This window comes from Sprattus sprattus (genome assembly GCF_963457725.1).
Source record: "Sprattus sprattus genome assembly, chromosome: 13".
Classification (NCBI taxonomy): Eukaryota; Metazoa; Chordata; class Actinopteri; order Clupeiformes; family Clupeidae; genus Sprattus; species Sprattus sprattus.
Genome location: NC_137911.1, coordinates 23,989,796 through 24,010,042, shown reverse-complemented (window position 1 = coordinate 24,010,042; position 20,247 = coordinate 23,989,796). Strand labels below are relative to the sequence as shown.

Genomic DNA, 20,247 nt, shown 5'->3' with positions numbered 1-20,247 from the left:
AGCTGAGCTTCAGTTCTTATCTTCACAGAAAGGCTAATATTGATAGAATGAGGAGTTTTCCCACCAGGCTGGGACATTATCACGAACAACCAGAGGGGCCTACACACAGGACAGAATGAACTTCTGACCTGCACGCAGATATGCTGGGAAGTCTACGTATACAATATTCTATTCTTTCTTTTATTTCCATATCTCTCTGTCATGCCATGCCAAGGGACAACGGATGAAAACTAGCTCACCAAGCTAATTCCGGTGCATTTACATTTTCTGGGAAATGTTTATCAATGTACACTGTCCCTTTTCAAATATACGCATAAACAAGGAACCACATACGTATGTGTGCTGTCAACAGCAGTCAGAACATGCTTCAGGAAGTATTAGCCGGCTTGAAGTTCTTCCACCACAGAGATTGATGCTCCCTCAACTCTCAGGTTTGTGGGGTTGGGTTTAGGGGCTCTCAGTCCATGGGCTCCAGACACTGAGAACAGAAGGCCATATCGCTGGAGTAGGTCTCAATTTGGATGGTGATGCTGCGGAAGCCGTGTCTTGATTGAAGCAGCTCCGTAGCATCCACTAGGACCTGCTGAGGATTGGCTGTGTCCCCTGAAAAAGAGACCCGCTGGTGAATTCAGGTAGCTTTTCAGTTGGTAAAATTAGGTCCCCATCCACCTCCAGTTTTTCATGTGGGTCTCAGTTCAAAATGAATATTAAAAATACGACGATAACATACAATTGCAATATTTTGCTAGTGTCATTTGTGGTTTTGTCAGTGAAAGACTTGTAGTCTTTATGTCCAATAAATAGAATACTTACCAACAGCCAGATGAGCAGACAGAAGTGTGTGGTTTAATGTCAGAGCCCAAACGTGGAGGTCATGCACAGCTCGGACACCGCTCACTGTAAGAAGGTCCTCCTTCACCGAGTCAAAGTCAAGGCTACGTGGGGCTCCTAGCAACAACATGCAATGCAATGGTTAAGATTCAACTCTACAAAAAGGCCTCCATAGAGTAGTATAAAATGTTATGAAGAGGTTAAGTTATAAAGAGTTATGTCCTCAAATATCATTAAGTTAAATTCTTTGATTTTTAAGACTCACAGGAGTTATGTCCTCTTTAGGTAAAATATCATATCCACACAGACACTCGATCTTAAACACACACACAGTTTACATCTTGTACCTTCCATGAGTACTCTGAAGATGTCCCTCAGGATGGTAACAGTTGTTGCGAGCACAAACACAGAAAATAAGAAAGTGCAGATGGGATCAGCTACTTTGTATTCAGGCTGTGTAAAGAATAACAAGAAAACCTTTATGCTAACACAAGGAAAAATCCAAGTCAATCTTCTATTACTTTGTGTATTTCTTAGTACCTTATATTGGCATATTGTAACAACATGTCATTAATCTTTGTTTAACATTGAGAAAACCATGAAAGATTACCACCAAACTAAGAGGACCAACTACTCTGACTACAGTTGACATGTTTGTTAACAATACTGACAGCCTTCTTGGCGGTCTTGTGATGGCATTCTCAGGTCATCCTGTCCATAATCTCTGAAAGCCTAGTGGACACTGCACTGACCCAGCAGTTGATGATGATGGCAGCCAGGAAGACCCCCAGACTCTGCAGCAGGTCCCCTACCACATGGATGAATGCCGCCCGCACACTTGCGTTGCCATGGTTACGCGCTGCCTGAGAGCAGCCGTGATTGTGGCCATGTGACAGGCTGTGACTGTGGCCGTGGGATGAACCAGACTGATGGAGGATCAGGGCCATGCTTTTGGATTGGAGAAACAGACAAAATGGCAGATCTTAAAATGCAATCCCCAGATGAGATTTAGAATATTATCTGATCATGTTTAGTACAGTACATAGTTTAATGACACAATTTACAGCACAATATTGTTGTTAACAGTTGGAATTGGGATTCGTTAGCTCGCCTTCACTGTAATTATTTATCATTTAAATACCATCTACTAAATTAAACACACTGCATGGTGACCTACATTATGTTGACCCCTACCGCACAGCCAGAGGTGATGAGCATGATGCCACTGTGGATCTCATAGTCATCGTTTAAGATCCTCTGGATGGCGATGAACACCAGCACTGCAGTTACTGCCCAGATGGAGAGAGCAGAGACCAGAGCGCCGAGGATCTCTGCAGAAAACATGAGCATCACTGAATGTTTCACAGAAAAACTGGACAAAGGTCCCAAATGCGTGGGTTTACCAGAAAAAGAAAATATTTGAAATGCTTTGATGCCAGATTGATAAAATATGAAAGTCCTGAAATCTGAATGAACCCACTCTAAACAAACTGTACCTAAATCATTTTGTAATCAACCATAAACTCCTAATTTCTCCATATTTTCATAAAGTGCTAGTTTGGAGGTTTTGGGCAGACACACCTGAGCGATGCCACCCGAATGTCATGGCTTTGCAGGGTGGTCTGGAGGAGATGCACAAGGAGAAGATGCTGACTAGTATGCTGCTGAAGTCTGTGAGGAGGTGGGCTGCATCAGTCATGATGGCCAGACTGTGTGCTGCATAGCCACCTGAAGGACACACTCTTTTAAAAACATACAAAATACAGTGGCTGTGTTAGAGGCCAAACATTGACCCACCCTTACAGCATCTCTGAACACTTTCAGTGGTGAGAGAGCTCAAGGACTGTTTGAAACCCATATAAACCTTGCAATTATTAGTATGAAGACCTATATCAATACAGTGTAAGCAAGCAATATATCAGAGCTTGGAAACATTCACAATGAAATACAGACATAGAAACACACACACACACAAACATGCAAATGAAAGAGATAACAAGCCTATTTCCATGGTTACATACACCCAGGTGCAGTAAAAAAGTTCACAGCTCGTTAATCAGTTCATGCCATCCATGTTAATAGGCGCCAGGATGTATCTAGGCTGTTACTGGAACCACTACAAGTTCCTTGCCAAGCATCAGAGCCACTCACCTATGTCATAAATAGCCATTTTCAACATCCATCCTTACCGATCACTTCCCCAACCATAAACACCAAGCAGACAACGGAGGTGATGATAAGTTTCTTCTTGGCCAGCTGTTTTTCTCTGTCCTCGCCCCATGATGTTCTGTAACAATGGCAATGAGATGGGGTTAGTGTCTGTGAAGGAGGTGGACTGGCCTTGTCCTCTTTGTCCACTCCTCCTGTATGGAGGTATTCTTCTTGGGAGTCACGGAATGATCTGTAAGAAGGAGTACAAAAACTGAATTATTAAACGGTTAAGGGCTTTTCTAACTAATGTTTTTTTTAGTTTTTGGTAATTCAGACATGCAACATATAATGAATGTATCTATGCAAAGCATAGTGCAAAAGGAACACCACTGTGTCATAAAAACAAAGTAAGCTAAATGTTTTTATCCTTACCCTAGAATCGCCAATGGAAATGTTTTAGAATTCTGCCCCCCGTCAAGAAGTGGCTTTGTCAAACTCATAACTCAAAATTCGGTCTGTTTTCAGTGCAGCCACAATGTTACCTGTCAAGTGTGCAGGAGACGTGTCCCAAACTCCTGCCTGCTGCAGCAGATGATTTGCAATGGAACACGTGAGCCCTTTCACCTCTCCAGGTCCCACCCAGCCTCACTGTTCACATGGGTGGCCAGTCTTATCTGCATGGGGGGGTGGGGGGTGGTGGCTGCCGCAGGTTCCCACTACACCTTGTACATCTGAGAAAATTGCTCATTTGATAAGCTTTAGATTCATTAATTTAATGAGGCAGGTTAGGTGTGCTCTAGTGATCTAAGATGAGAGTACACATTGGCTTGTTTGAAAATGAAGCCAATGTATAATCCATTGGTAGTTAAATTCACGTTGGCCATATTTGTAAAATCCAAAAGCCATCTGTCTATGGACACACTACTATTGGTACACAACTACTAATTTATCACATTGATTCTATTTCTTTGCAAGAAATAACAGAAAACGTTACTGTAGGTTTTTATTTGTTGTCATACATTTGTATGTATTCATGCCCAGTCTATGAGATCTCTCACATATGCCATCTAGCACTTGCAGTACCTGTTTTCAACCACTGAAATCCACACTCTTGTGCTCTATGTGCTCAGATGGTGTGGTCTTGCTTGCTTGGAAATGAGAAGTATCAACACCATTATCCTCAGCAAGATAACAGAAAGTTTGTATTAGGCTTGAGATGCTTATTTACACTAGACATCCATGAACAATTAGTCTGCTACTGAGTGAAAGCTAATCGTGTCACTAGCAAAGCATCGCTAGTGCATCCAAACCACTCATCATAAACAATGGCAACAAACTAACGTGTCAGGGATGCTACTCAGGTGAAATGCTAATTAGGATTTCCTGGAGAGAAGGGCTGAAGACCCCCTAGCTAGATTGGTTAAGGATATTTGAGACAGGTGAACCCCCACACACATACACAGCTTTATCAAACAGTGGAATATGTATACATTTTTTTTTTTTACAAGCCTGACATTTAGGCTTCAATACATTTCTGTGACAATGATATGTAATGAGTTTAACATGGATTGAATATATGACAGTGATGCATAAAACTAGGACAAAACAACTTCATCCTCAATATCCTTCAAAATGGCATTTAATAGAAGTGAACATAAAACTCAGCCAAAATAGAGAGAAAAATAACATTATAGAATAGTGAGAATAAAACAGATAAATAGATATTGCTGATGTTTATTACATCTTGACGTGGCATTCTGCTTCTAATTTAAAAACAGACAAGAGACTTATTTTAAAGTCATATACTGTTTTCTTCTCAAGTTAAGAAAAACATTACAAAGATGAGGTGAAAATCTAACAGAGATATTTAAGTGCACTGGATATGTACTGCTGGCTTTGTTGTACCCTTATAGTTTGTGTCATTGGGGTGTGAGAGTGAGAGAGAGAGAGAGAGGGAATGGTTACTACATAAGGACTTCGGTAGCAGTGGCTATTGCACTAGTAAAGCAAAGCTTTCTTTGGTCTCAGTAAGCCACTTCAATGAATGACGGATCATTCAAAAATAAGAAATAATCATCCCTGATTAAATGTAAACCTCATCAAATAAATCTTAATTTGTAAACAATAAACACAGCCATAAGGCACCCTTCCCTTCATGTATTGACACAGTCTTAGCCTAAATCTAGTTTTCAATAACTACATTAACCGCCGAAGCCTGCATTGTGTCAAACGTTTCTTTGGAGGCTTTGGCATCAATAACTACTTTAATTTAAATATTTGCTTACAAAAACAATATCACAGAACATGTTATCATCAGGTCATTCCAGAATAATCTCATTTAGTCATTAGTTCAGTTAATCAAACACATTCATTTGCATTCCACTTCAGCAATACAAAAATACCATCTTGGAGCAGAGGAATTTCAAATAAATGTGCCTGATAGGAAAATGACTTTTCGAACCTTGCATAATCTAGAGTAGAATTTCAATCAAGCACATTTGCCACCACATCCTGCCACAACAAGAAGGCATGTGCAGACAGTCTTGCCTGTGTAATCCACCTGTGGTGGTCAGCGTAGAGCTCAGCTTGCGTCATTCCTTCATCTGTACAGGTGAGAGAGGGTGTGGGCGTCAGGGAGTGGTCAGTCACTTCTGACCAGATCCTCTGTGCTGGATGTGTTCAGAGCCTCTCCAGCCGACGGGTTAAACTGCGGGAAAGGGTCTGAGATCGGCTGCGCCACGATGGCTGTGGGACCATCAGTAGAGTAGCCAGAGGGGAGAGGGGTCTGGTGGGCAGAGTTGCCAAAGAAATCTAGACAATAAACAGAGTAGTAGCAATTAGACATTGCGGCATTCTGCTGGTTGACTAAAATGATAGGATAAGTAAAATATCTCACATTAAAATAACCAGCATTAACCACCCGGTTACCTTAGAACTTAAGCCAGCGTGCTTAAGTATCAAAACCCTTGGGCACTGTGTCCTACTCACACCCACTGTTTGAAAATCTTTCCATCAACAGCTTTTAATTTTATGAGGAAGTGCTACCCATTGCACCATTGAAGCCTGATTCAAGGGCTGTAGCTAGAGCACTGCCTGGCCATGGATGCTTTGAAGTCTCACCTGAGTCTCCAGGAGGGCCTAAGGGAATGGGCTGACCCACAATCACCCCACCATCTCCTGTAGGATTTGAATAACTTTAATCAATTTTGGTAAATTTCCTGTGGCACTACAAAATATAATGTACCATAGCAAAAATGCCAATGCTTCCATCAAAAATTGCCAATGCTACCATCAAAGCCATAACTACAATAACATTGTGACCGTTACCAGTCCTGGTGTTAATCACATATACAACAAAGCAAGGTGCAGACCACAGTCAGTTCACAGATCTTCACAGATATTTTAATTAGGCTAGGGATGCTGCTAATGAGTGCAGGACTAAATATTGAGGGTGTTTCTATCACCTCACAGTGAACACTGAAAAGATCAGGTTTGAACAAGCAGCCAAACAGCTAATGACTAAGTAGAATCTAAATACAGGAGAAGAGAAAGCAATAACACATCAATTCCCACGAGATAGGCCTACGTAGAATAAATTGCATCAAATTTCCTGTTTGACCAGAACCATTATCTGTCTTTGTCATCACTTACACCACCCTGAGGAACTTACTGACTGATCTCCAGATAATGTTGTGGATGAAGCTGAAATTTAGTCTCGAATATATATAGGTGTGTGTGTGTGTGTCTATATAATATAAATACAGTATATATAATGTTTACTAATATCATATATCTTCTTCATCTGATTTGAGGTATTTTGTCCTCTTCTCACTTGGTATCGTCTGTTTATTTTTTGTAACTTCACATTTACATTTTATTTTCTTAATGGTCTACTTCAATCATTTGAGTCTATAAAGCCCTTAGTTGACAGTTTGAATGAGTGTCATCTTGTTCCAGTTCTTACTTCAGTTCCACATTCTTGCTAGCTGAGAGTACAGCTCACCTGTCCCCGTCTGCGACCGCTCCCTTTGCTCACCTGAGTCACGCTGGTTGGCCTCCTGCTCAGCTCTGATCTGGGCCTCCAATTCGGGGTCTAGGTGGAAGTAGTGCTCCTCCTCCTCTTCAGCACGCCCACACTTCCCACAGCAGCAGCAGCAGCAGAAGCAGCAGCAGCAGCCCGTTAAGAGCATCCCAATCACCACTAGAGTCTGATCAACGACACACCCACACACACACAGACAGACACACACACACACACACACACACACACACACACACACAAATCAGCTAATATCAACATAGTACACACAGTAAAAGTCTTACTCACTTACACGCACCAGCAAGAGACACATCAGGAAATGCATCAAGAGTCAGGAAAAGTAGGCTACGCTAAACGTACATTCCTGGTTTGTTGAGTATAATCACGGTATGCTATCTGTCAATAAACAGTTCTAGCACCATCCACAACATAAGATGGAATTGTAAAAGTGTTGAAGGGCATGTGCTGTTTAAATTAAAATGCACAAGTTTATTCTTTGCCATGTACCATTGAACAACCAGAGCAGGTCATGGTGCATTCTACCACACAACTATTATTCCTCAGAAACCACGTAATCAAAACCAACACAAAGCATCAGGTGCTGTTCTCTGGCTCATCCTCTCAGCTAGAGGCGCTGTATCTTAACCAATCAAGTCATCCAGTCACTATTGACCCATGATTTAAGGGCAAATTATGTGTGTTGACAAAACAAATCAGTTTACACACATACACACACACACACACACACAGGCTTGCTTCCCACCTTGAACCAGCATTTAGACATGAGGAAGTACAGTTTAACACTATCTTCTCCAAACTGATCTGACACATAAAGCCCCATGGAGCCATATTCATCGTAGATCTTCCTCTTGTCCTCATCGTTCAGGGTTGCGTTGGCATTGTTGATCTCTTTAAAGCGCTCAGCTGCCTCTGGGTTGTCTGGGTTCTTGTCTGGATGATACCGAAGTGCAAGTTTTCTGCGAGAGACAAAATATTTCAGGATTTAGGACAAGGCATCTTCATCTGACTTCTATATGTGTACAACATGATGACATGACATAAACTGTCACACAGAAAAAAATACAATGCATTTCTAATAATCCATGCATTTTTCTCATTACCTGTATGCTTTTTTAAGGTCATCATCTGATGCTCCCTTTTGCACACCTAATATCTGATACAGACTCTCCCCAGCAGCGGATAACTTGCGTTGGGGTCGGTTTGGCTCCTCCATGATTAAGACCTAAACAACACAAATTAAATATGCATTATTAAAATGAAATATAACAGAGGATAAAAACAATCACTATGGTCTAAAAATATGACTTACCTGCGTTGCATGGGAACACAGTTTAGCAAAGGCCTGTCTCTAGGTGCCTACTGGCAACATGGAAGCAACATGGAAGGACCCTGGTGTAAAAACACAAAGCATATCAGATATTAAAAACAAATGTACCTCCAAAGTGGGGAGAGTCAGCGTTGTACCAAAATAAATACCATAGATTTCTCGTAGACAGCACTGACAGAACAAAGAGTATTAATTATGGCCTATACGATGTAGCACACATTGACCAAAAAAGATTTGACAAGCGACATCGGAGTTTCCGTGTATGCGCCAAAGAATCATAGCCTGTTCTACCCTTCCGCAATGGTCGTGAGTGTCTTACTGAACTCTCCTGCTGAGTTTCAATACACAATCAATTAGATTTATACCGTAAAAGAGTAAGCGACAGTTCCAGGAACAGGTGATTATGACTGGATATTCCAGTTTGTGTTCAAACAGCACTAAATACTACAGCGGCAGTGGCTGCGAAACGTCAGAAACGCATAGGCTAGTAAGGCTACATACCTGGTCAAAGTCCCAATATTTGGACACGGGCAGGTCTAGCTGATTTCTGTTTGATTCGGACTCTCTAACTTTTGAAATGTAAGACTTCCAAGAGTAGTACAACAGTAATGTCACATAACTTCATACAAATGTTCTTCGGAGAGAAAGCGAAAGCTTAATGTAGGAAGTTCCAAGTTACTAAGGTCACGCTAAATACGTATCCTACTACAGTACTACGGATAGTTGCTGTGCGCGAGATCTGTCAGTGTAAAAATCGATGTGAAAGGTGAGGTATGTGTGTTGTGCAATGTCATCACTGGCTTCCGCTTCCAAATCAACACATTTCAGCAACTTGCATGTGAAAGTGAAGCACCACAGTAAACCTCTGTCAAATCAAATGGCTAGTTCTAGGAATCTTCTTGAGAGTTCTTCTGTCAAAGAATTAACTCAAACTCGATTTTATCGCGCTTACCGAATCAAATTGCTTGCCTACCAAATAATCTAGTCATCTCCTGACACACTAATTAGAACATGCCTTTAGCGCAGATTTATTTTCCTTGAATGGAAATATGGCAGTGCGAGGAATTAGCCATTAGTCATGTGTGACAACTCTCAAATAAGGTGACATTTTGCTGGTCTCAAATTGGAGAGACATAATTAGGAATTCATACGCTACTTACAATAACCACAGAACTTGAAAATAAGCCAGTTAAACTTTATTTAGACAATACACAAATAAAACGACTGCATTTTACTTGGAAAAAGTAACTTTTACAACGATTTAGGAAGTGAAAGGGCATTACACAACCAGATACGGACCCACAACCTGAATATATCCATGCCTTCACTTCACTTGAGAAAGTACTCTATCACCATCTAGAGGTTTTGTTGAAAAGTGCTTTTAGCAGTGTTAAAGGAGCCGTCATTGATTCTGGCACAAAGTTGTTTAAATTTGAGCTCAACAGCTAATCACACCTTCCCTTCCGTGTTACTGATGCAACGTGTTGATAGGTTGGAATTGTGTATGGCTTGGTCCGATCTACTTCGTTTTTTGAGCACACACACTGAACAGACAGCTAGAGGAATGTGACATTTGTTTTGGTTGAATTTGCCAGAAGGTGGAATATGAGGTACCCCACCTTTTAAGGATATCAAAAGTACAAATAACCTTACATTGTAACATTGGGTGCTTGTGATAAGCTTTTACTCAACACAATATTAAGGGAATAGCAAAGCTGTTAAAATCATTTTTAAATGCCACTGAAAAATACAGTTTATGGGGAAAGGAGGGGATCCAAAAAAAAGTTTGATTGAGCATCCTTCAATGTTCTCAGAATTTGTAAATGTGCATATCCAATTAGCCTCCAGCCTATATGAAGCAAAACATGTTGTTTAACCCAACTGAGGCCAGCATGTAAACCCACTGACATCTACATTTCTGAATGTGCAAATATCTGTTTCATTATTAAGCTCATTCGCAGAAGACTTAATAAATGTGATGGAACCATCTTTGCCAAATCACTTACAATAAAGCATTTACACTACAGTAACCTATGAGTCTGTACAAAAAAGAAAGTTGTTCTCTCCCTTACATATCATTCACCCTAATGAATTAGAATGTATCACACGCATGTTCAGGTGTTGCCCCTCATCCCTGTATGAGTCCACATCCTCAATCTGGGTACCCTGAGGTCCACTCATGTGATTGCTAGGTAACAGGAGCAGGTGAGGGGGGCTTCTGTATGGACTGGCGGGTGTCATTTCCAAGCTGTCCTCTAGGGGTCTCTGCATCTGGACTGGCCAGCACAATGATGCCTCCTGCTGGCGATGAGTCTTCATGTGAGCATTGCGACTTTTGACCTTGAAAAAAACCCTAAAGTGAAAGAAATGCAATATTTAAACCAAACTACATCTGTGCTGTGCTACAGAAACAGATATGTATTACTCATGCAGCATGTTTCTTTAAAATAGGTATCTATGACAAAAAAACAGCGCTGTTCTTCTTTAGTGTTAAGATGAAAGAGGTGAGCTGTAAACTAAACAACACATCAATCAAACACATCAATGCTGGAACTAATACTGACATAATTACCCCCCAAAAATGGCTCAAAACACCATCTACTGGTTTAAATCAGCCCTTAGCCTTGCACAGCCAATGCTGATGTAGGGTCGACCGGTTGGTACACATCTACATCATGAAATGTATAGGTTAACGCCCTCTTATCATTTTTATTTGCTGTTGAGAGTCATCATTTACAAGACTTGTTTTGGACACCGTGTAGATACGTCACTCATTCGGCCTGTGAAGCATAGCACATAACACATGAGCAGCAGCTTTTGAGGTTGACGTCATCTGTGTGGACATACTTCCCACACTCTCTGCAGGGGAAGGCAAGGGTGCTGTCGGTGTCTCCACTGGTGGTGCTGTGAGCAGGAGAGCTCTTCACCGAGGCTGGAGCAGGGTACTGGCCAGACTGGGGGAGACTCCTCTCTACTGGGGGTCTGGAGCGCCGCCCCGCTGGACTCAGAGTCTCTCCCTCCCCATCCAGGATCTAAGGAGAAACATCACAGGAGTTAATATGACTGTTAAGTGACAGGGTTTCATGAGTTGAGGAAACTACTAGAAAACCTAATCCTCAGCCTGTGTGTCAATGAATAGAGACAAAAGAAATATAGAAACCAGATACTCAGGTTCAACTTAGATACTTCCCTGTTGCAACTTGACAGCACCACTTGCATTTTAAGATGATGACTGTCATAAATGAGAACATGTTTTTCCAGATACTTCTGTGGAAACGACAGCTACTTAGCTTGAAGGAGCGTGACATAAGGGTGCTTCTCACTGCAGCTAGTTTAAGACATGAGTTGGTCTGCATCATCACTGCGCTTTATATTCAGTGCAGAACAGCCTAATTCTCAGGTGTTCTGAGCCATTTCAAACATTCTAGAATCTGAAGGCGTAGGTGACCTTTTGCCAAGACACAGAGACAGAGAGAGAGAGAGAGAAGAAGAGAAAGAGAAACTAACAGGAAGTGACTATGTGGTCCAGGAAGTCCCAGTCTTTATGGTTTGTAAGACATTCGCTACAGCTGCCCTTCTTGTATGTATAAAGTCAAAACTATACAGACACGCACAGAAATATTACTGAGCTCCTCATAGCCTAGGGATGCTGTCAGACTGTTCGAGCAGTCTGCAAAGTTGGCGGAGGTCTTCTTCTCCAGACCATTGGGCTTCAGCAGGGCCAGCCTGCACTCCTCCCAGTTTACCTAAACATAGAAAAGATGAGTAATGAACAGTGAATAACACAACAATACACAATACAGTATATTCATTAGTAGGCTATAGAAGTGTTGTGTACAAAAGAGAGAACCTCAAAACTGGACAAAAAAAAACAGAAGAGATGAGATGAGTAGACTATATTAAGCCTACCACCAGCGGGATATTGTGGCTCATACTCATCAGATCTCTGCGTTTCCTTTCAGTTCTTACAGAGTGTAGAGTATGACTGTATGCTGTTCATGTATGACTTGCTTTGTCCCGTCTCAAATACTATTTTTCTGCTTCTCCATTAGATCACCTTAGATTCCAATGGCTAATTATATATCAAATGGTGTATGAATGCAAGGGCGGTCCAGAACATAATTTTGGATGGCATTTCCCACAATAAAGTAGAATGTACATGGTTTAACTGGTGGCTGTAAAGTTTGGCCAGCACTCTGGTCTTTATTGTAAGCCAACAGGAAGCTCTTCTGCTCTGGTAAGAAGGCCGCAGTGACTGCGAGAAGGAGGTGTGATCTGTGGCTTTGAGTCAAAGCCAAGTTACTCATCATCTTCAACCTTTGCGTTTCACTTCAGTGCACTCTTTCCATAACCCTACACATCTGAAACCTCAGAAGCAGGTCACTTCAGCGCAGGCCAATAAAGACATAAAGACTGTGAGTGCAGATGTACAATACAGACCTCTTCACCAACTTACAATATGTGGCTGCTCGTGCAACCACAGTTATATAGTCTGAAAAGGCATTGAAACGGGTCTGAATGGGTCTGAAACTGGTCTGAAATGGATCGGAACTGGTCTTAAAACTCAAAGGTGTGTGTATATGCCCAGCTAACCTCGTTCGCCGCCATAGGGGTAGTAAGGCCGACGTTAAGGCGCCTTCCGGCACGAGATCTCCGCTTCCACGTGTAGTAGAACTCCACGCACTGAGCTATGGTCTTTGTCTGCACCTGCCCAAGAGCACAGCACTCTTTTTAATCAGCTCAAACCTAGCAACTGACTACATTTTGCACAAGTAGGTAAATATATATATATAAATAAATGAATTACAAATTCACTAAATGTATCTTTAAATACTTCTTCTGTACATTTTATACGATTAAAAAAGGAATACATCTACATCATATTCACTGTGCTCAACAAATAATATCATTATTAACAATAAAGTTTCCTGATATGAGGGGATTTCTGTTTGCGTGATGGGACAGATACCATTTTCTGCACCAGGAAGAAGTCTTTGTGGTGTTTGTCCAGAGCCTTGTTGAGTTGCCTCCTTTCCTGCATCGTCCATTTATCTGAACCTAATCAGGGTGGTTGAGACACAACAAAAGAAACTTAGAGTGCTGTTTTATTTTGTTGTAATACAGTAAATGTTTTGTTTAAAGTGACACTATGTAGGCCTCTTTCTGTTTTCTGGGGTATATTTAGGTTGTAGCTACTATCCACAAATCCCCTTTGAAAATATAAGACCAGCTTAATGGCACAGTAAAAACAGCTTCACAGCCTGGCAGTTGACAGGTCAGCTAGCTTTTATTGGTGCCAACTTGATGTTTGCAGGGCAAGGCTATTGATTGCTAGCTGGTAAGCTAACTGTTTACACCAAAACTCTTTACTGGCACTTTCAGATGATGACTAATTGAGCAGACATGAATCCTGAAACCAAAAATATTGGGTGACACTGTTTAACAACACATGACATGCCAGACTCATACATGATGTGCACATACATGGTTCAACTGGTCGTCAAACACACCCAACCACTTTCAGCGCCGGCACATTTGACAGTGACAGATATAGGACCTTGTGCAGCAGCACATGCACACGTCATGCTTTATAGTGATGCAAGCCATGGCCTCCAGGCAAGGAAGGCCTGCAACGTTTACCTGAGTAATGGTAGTCAGTAAGAGGCTGTGACACAGCTCTCGTCAGATCCAACATCAGTAGCTTCTCCAAGGTTGCCTGGGAGATTGTTTGGGGGGGAAAAAGTAAACATACATGAGGGTTTGACCGTTTTGAGGAACCAGAAGTGGTGACAACTTCCAGAAGTACCAACAGAAGTAATGTGAGTGATAGATAGTAGTCTGACCATGACGTCTCCTTTGCACTTGAACAGGCAGTGCAGGGCCAGCTCTGTGTTGGTTCCTCCCCCAGGCAGGACACTGCAGCAGGCGAGCCTTAGCAAGTTGTCCACTGAGACCAAATGAGTGAAAGATAAGATACTGTCACAAAATAGTATACAGCAATATTATCCCATGGACGCAAGCCTTTATAATATACGTAACCTCATAATTTGCCTGACAACAACAACCACGAAAGATGGGAGTATCTTTTGTTGAACAGCTTTTTAGCAGTGTCAATACAGTACATTTTATTAGATACATCTCTGTATCTTATTTTTATTTTTAAATCATTAAATCTTTTATCTGCTCATTTGTAAAGCACTTGCCCTGCCTTGCCTTGCTAACATACGTAAATCTCGAGGTGAAGAAATCTATGCTTACATACAAATGTAAATCTATTATCCTTGAAATAAAGGATACCTTGCTGCTGCTCACCGGGGACATCCAGATTATTCCAAGAGGACCACACCAGAGTGGCCTTGACAGGGTCCTTGGTCACTTCTGTCCGGCTGAGCAAATTTGGAATTTTTGCTTGAAAACAATCTCCAATGTTGATACGTCTGTAAAAATTAGGCATTCAATTGAAAAGCACCACCAGAAAGTTTAAAACTATAAAATACTACTTACTTTTTCAGTGTACCCACTGAAAATAGTCTTTAAGTAAAGATCACAAAAGGGCACGTGGTGCTTACGGATCGATACGGATGGGTGTCCCTTGGCCTGGAGTTTCATTACGAACGTTCCAATCTTCATCATGTCATTGTGAAAAGCATAGTCTGTATTAAAACACTATTCAGTACTCTTTGGGATCAGCAACACTATTCAGTACTCTTTGGGATTAAGTACTCTTTGGGATCAGCAACACTATTCAGTACTCATTGGGATAATAGTTTGCATTACAACACTATTCAGTACTGTTTGGGATCATAGTCTGTATTACAACACTATTCAGTACTTTTTGGGATTAGCAACACTATTCAGTACTCTTTGGGATCAGCAATTCAGAATCAGTAACTTTGCAACTCTGAACACTCTTGATTTAAGCGGGTTTCCTATTTTGTAATGTAATAACTCCACCAGGTATCTAGACTCTAGGATGGTAATCATCAGACAGTAAATGCCAGGGTCCCCAAAATGGAGCCCAAAGCGAGACTCCAGTTAAGTTACCATTCAGTGATGTATGTTCACCAGTCTTGCAGAGTTGCACCCGGGTAGCGAACATGGCCATCGGGCTCTGGCCGTCTACCCCAACCACGCTGCTGAAGAGGCCCGAGCCAGGGCGGATGGGGCTCAGCATCGGCGGCGGGGTGTAGGGAACGTCCCCCTCGTACCCCGGGGAGCGGAGCTGACTCCGGAACAGGACCGCTCCTCTGGCGACGGGGAAGGGACTTGGGGAGGGGATGAAGAGTGGCAGAAGGCGGTGGTGGACCCTCTTCCTCTCGGGCCTCACGTCCAAAGAGTCCTCCTCCTCACAGGAGTCCTTCTGAGACTCAGAGGCAGGGATGTGAAGCGGAGGGAGATGGGTGGAGGTCTGGAATGGTAAAGCACCAGTAGTGGATTGAGCTATATATACTTCCGTGATACTGTATACACAGTTTCTGTATACACATAGAGTACACCTGATAAACTGTATAATGACATGTATTCAATTACTGAATTGACATGACAGACCTTTGACATGTGGTTGTGGAAATACTATAACATAAAGACGCAACTGTGTGTGGCAAAATCAAAGTGTGCAGAAAATAATGTAGGTGGGCTAGCAACATTAAAATAAAAATATGTAGCACAAGGTGCAGAAACAACCCACATTTCCACTTCTGGTTTAAGACTGGTGTTATTACTCACATATGGAGACATGGGCCTTTGGCTACACACAACACGTGGGTGAAGCCTAGCCAGGTCCCCTGGGTCTCTGCCCATCTCAGGGATCTGAGGCGTGGAAGAGAACCTGACGGGTGCAGACGGAGGCTTGACGGGCACAGACACCGGCATGACCATCGGAACAGAGGAATTCACCTCAGGAGGGAGTTCTTGGGGCTCCTCTTTCTGTGTGTTACAAAAATAGAACAGACAGAAAATACTAGAATAGAATAGACCATGACGTACAGGAAATGGGGGCCGCTTGCAACTAAAGATAAAATCATCATAACCATTTCCATTGGGCTGTGTACACCAAAGGGGGGTCAAAGCCATGGTCCTGTGCTTACTAGACACATTCTTGAATACCTAAACTACAGCAGGTACATCACAATTTAACCGTTTGTTGTTTATGAGTTCAAGAGTAAATGCTTATTCTGGTCACCATCGTCATTCTTGTTGCTGGCTGTGTTTTGAAGCCCCCGTGGGAGCGCATGTGGCCGTTGAGTGCTGGCAAACTCTTGAACTCTCGCTGACACACCAAGCACTTCAGTTTGGCACCAGACGCTTTCTTCTGGGTCGTCTCTACGCAAGGCCTGGCACCAGAGAATGATGTTACATAACATTGTTTTGACAGTGCTATTTCCATTTCATTTCATCACACACTGTTAAAATAGTGTAAAATGATGGATCATACATGCAGTGTGGGGAGACAGGATCTTGCTGGAATCCTGTTCCTCCAACGATCTGCAAAACAAACAAACAAACAAACAGCTCATTCATCATATAGCACAAACAATATAATTGTATGTTATGGAGTATCCAGACTGTGTTAGCCTACTCTACCTGGGGCCACTGCATGACAGTTGATGGCTGGGACTGCTGTGGTTTCTTCCTGCCAATGGAGGGATGGTGAAGAGGCAGGCAACAGTGACTTGAGTCCCTCTGAGATGAGTTGTAGTCCGCACAAGTAACCCTGTCAAAAGGGTTGTGACACAGTCCCTGTATGGAGGGAGAGTTCAAACTCCCAGAGTTCTGTCTGTCAAGCCCATGGTGCTTGGAGCTCAGAGAATGATGCGAGTCCACTAGAACCTGAGCTTGTGGTGGCTGGTAGCTGTTGTGATGAGGAGGTAAGTGCAGGTAGGATTGGCTCTCTTGGAAGGGTGAGGATGGTTGATGTGTGGTGCTCGCATACGAGATCTGCTGGTCTAGACCCTTGCAGTTCTGCCCGTAGTAGAAAGGCAGAGGCTGGGGGGAGGGAGGTGGGGGGTGAAAGTCCTGGACCTCCCTCTCATTGGGCTGAAAGTATGATCCTTGAAGCTGCGGGTGGTGTGACTGATGGTGTTGTGGGAGGGACAGGAAGCGAGGTCTGGGGTGTCCCTGGCTGGAATGCTGAGGGTGGTGCTGGCTCTGGTACACCTGCTGGGCATCAGTCACATGCCCTGCCTCAAAGGAGAAATTAAACACAGCACACTGTTTTTCAAACACATTTAAACACTGGTCAGTTTAACGCTAAAGAAAATTGGTTACCAGTTGTTTTTTTCAACAGCTGTTTGAGTCTAACGCTAAGGCTAGGTAAAGACAGACTGCTGAATGACAGGCATATCAATACTTCTTCTGATGGGGCACCTGTTGCTGTGGCTGGTAGCCGTGGCTAAGGTGCAAGGCCATCCTTTCAAAACCCAGAACATGTCAGACACAGTTGTGCTCAAAAAGCTTGATATGGTCTCCAGCAATGGCCACAACTAACCATTTGGAACTAGAATAATACCCTGTGGACACGCTCTTAGATCGTAAGAAATAGCAATAGCAATATTAACATCTAAATGACAGGCATATCAATTCTTCTACTGATGGGGCACCTGTTGCTGGGGCTGGTAGCCGTACTGGCTCAGTGGGCGATCAAGAAGTGGGCTGGTGATCTGGTCCTCTGGCTGGTGACCCTGTGGAGGTTGGCCATGGCTCATCTGCAGTTGGTTGAAGCGTTGAGTTGACTGGCTGTACAGTGCGTGGTCGATGGGCGACCCAGCCTGGGGGGACAGCAACATGGGGCTGTCCTCCACACCGCTGGGGCTGCCGTTATCTGTGCTGAGGCTGTTGCTGCGCAGAAGACCCAGGTTTTGGTTGGGGAATGCTTGGTTGAAAGGGTCCAGTCTCTGTAGGGCGCCCCCATATGGTTTGGAAGACATCTCTGAGTTCATAAGTGAAACCGGAGCATATGGATACATCCTTTGATGTTGGATGACTTGGTTACTGGTGTCTTTTCTGTCATTCTGAGGAGATGACATCCATGGGTTGGAGGTGGTTCTACTCAGGTGATTATTGAACCAAGCCCCTCCAGGTTTGGGCATTTCAACTAGGGGTGAAAGGTCATTGCAAGGGGTGATGGGGGATTTGAGGGCATCCTGAGCAAAGTGTGGAGATGCTGGAGAGTTATGCAGGGCGCTGAGGGCTGAGGGCCCAAAGCTAAGGCTTGGGAATGTGGCATTATGACTGGGCATATAGCCTTCATCTGCACCATTGGTCATATGACAGATCTCAAAAAGCTGTTGATCTGTCATTGTCAAGCTTTGCTTAATGCTGCTTAATCTCCTCTGAATGGCTATATGTAATGTGATGTTCTACAAAGTCCCAGGAGTTATAATGATCATAGTAAATTATCCTTGGGACCTTACCACACTCGGGTACAGGGTATATAAAGATCAATCAGGGATAAAGATCAATTAAATAATCAAAGATCAGTCATTACAAAATGATGATGAATAGTTTGTTTTCTGTGAGTAAAAGCATCAAAATGAAAGGTAAAGAAAGCTCACAAAAAGTTACAAAACCAGGCTCTGCCTAGATATTTTTTTAACACAATGACCAATCTTTCCGGATTCAAGATAATAAAAAAATCAACTCTAGTATAAATGAACGTCCACATTTTACTCTGCATCTCCTCCTCAGAATCATAGTCCTCGGCTCAGCAGCTGACCCCACAGTAACTCTGCAAAAGAGTGAATATGAATTTTGATACTGTGAGAACATGACCAGAAAATGGAATTGGCAGTCAGGCATTTTACAGTATATAACAGGACTGTAATGTTAACACAGTTTGATACTGTGTTCAATGATCACATCTCCTCTGTCTCTCTTTGTAAGTGTCTAAGGAATGCCCACCACAGCACAGAATGACAACATACTGTAGACCACTCAGAGGTTTCCTCTTACCAAACTCAACAACCTTTGCCACCCGATGACTTCCTGTCTCATGACAACTGACATTTGGCAGTTGGATTGTGATGCAGACAAAACCTATAGTGACCAATTATTTCAACCCTTCAATGAGAAACTATCAACAATACTTAGACCTTGCCATAAATGTTGATTTTAAAGTTTTACTGTTTGTCATCTCTGTGTAAGAGGTAGTGTAAGTTACTTATTTAAGAAAAACATTTATTTTGGCATAATGGCATAATGATCAAAGCGTGATCAACAACACATATTAGCATACAGTGTAAATCTCATATTTGTGCTTTTCTTATGTCACCCTCACATCATACCTTCTCAAAATGCTGATGCTAAGGTGCAAGGTCATCCTTTTAAAACCCAGAACATGTGCTCAAAAAGCTGGATATGGTCTCCAGCAATGGCCACAACTAACCATCTGAAACTAGAATATTACCCTGTGGACACGGTCTTAGGACGTAAGAAATAGCAATAGCAATATTAACATCACAGCTTGAAAACATGTTGAAAGTTGTTAAGAAGACAAGTAAGTACAGGATTCACACTTTCTAGGAATAGCTGTTATATCTAAGCTGAAACAAGCGGAATGCAGGAGAAACACACACATACCCACACTTAAAACCGCAAGCCAGAAATTATCTTTGAATTTGGAAATGTCAGTGACTACAGGGAAGTCAGTGGAACTTGCTGAGTAAGGAATGTGGGTGACTTCTTCTTTTTTGTGTTTTCTATTTGTGGGGAGACTGGTAGGGGTTCAGGGAAGTTCAGGAAATGTAGTCATCTCTCTCTCTCTCTCTCTCTCTCTCTCTCTCTCTCTCGCTCTCTTTCTTTCTCTCTCTCTCTCTCGATACTCTGAGACTTCCTGAGCCAAACCACAGGCCAGTTCTCGATCTATTACCATTAGTTACAA

General features: G+C 42.5%; 3 protein-coding genes across 3 annotated transcripts; all 3 read right to left on the bottom strand.

The window, feature by feature from the left end:
- Positions 1-457: 457 nt before the first annotated feature.
- LOC308374458 (proton-coupled zinc antiporter SLC30A2-like) lies at positions 458-3,662 on the bottom strand (the record flags this gene model as incomplete). Its single annotated transcript, XM_080850239.1, has 8 exons — positions 458-603; positions 814-948; positions 1,179-1,284; positions 1,584-1,779; positions 2,009-2,162; positions 2,413-2,559; positions 3,021-3,232; positions 3,607-3,662. The coding sequence occupies 8 exons, from the start codon at positions 3,660-3,662 to the stop codon at positions 458-460; spliced, it is 1,152 nt and encodes a 383-aa protein (XP_080706365.1).
- A 986-nt stretch (positions 3,663-4,648) lies between these two features.
- On the bottom strand, positions 4,649-9,004 carry dnajc5gb (DnaJ (Hsp40) homolog, subfamily C, member 5 gamma b). The gene is made up of 7 exons (XM_080850585.1): positions 8,871-9,004; positions 8,352-8,431; positions 8,143-8,264; positions 7,785-7,998; positions 7,019-7,190; positions 6,103-6,159; positions 4,649-5,793 (listed from the first exon to the last, which is right to left on the bottom strand). Exons 3-7 carry the CDS (start codon positions 8,253-8,255, stop codon positions 5,624-5,626), a joined length of 726 nt encoding a protein of 241 aa, XP_080706711.1. The 5' UTR covers positions 8,256-8,264; positions 8,352-8,431; positions 8,871-9,004; the 3' UTR covers positions 4,649-5,623.
- Positions 9,005-10,371: 1,367 nt separating this feature from the next.
- On the bottom strand, positions 10,372-18,667 carry LOC308374795 (transcriptional-regulating factor 1; the record flags this gene model as incomplete). Its single annotated transcript, XM_080850734.1, has 15 exons — positions 10,372-10,722; positions 11,217-11,401; positions 11,984-12,115; positions 12,963-13,076; positions 13,339-13,427; positions 14,010-14,085; positions 14,213-14,316; positions 14,667-14,806; positions 14,939-14,993; positions 15,414-15,777; positions 16,095-16,295; positions 16,552-16,702; positions 16,804-16,853; positions 16,953-17,552; positions 17,969-18,667. The coding sequence occupies 15 exons, from the start codon at positions 18,665-18,667 to the stop codon at positions 10,449-10,451; spliced, it is 3,234 nt and encodes a 1,077-aa protein (XP_080706860.1). The 3' UTR covers positions 10,372-10,448.
- Between the last annotated feature and the right edge of the window lie 1,580 nt (positions 18,668-20,247).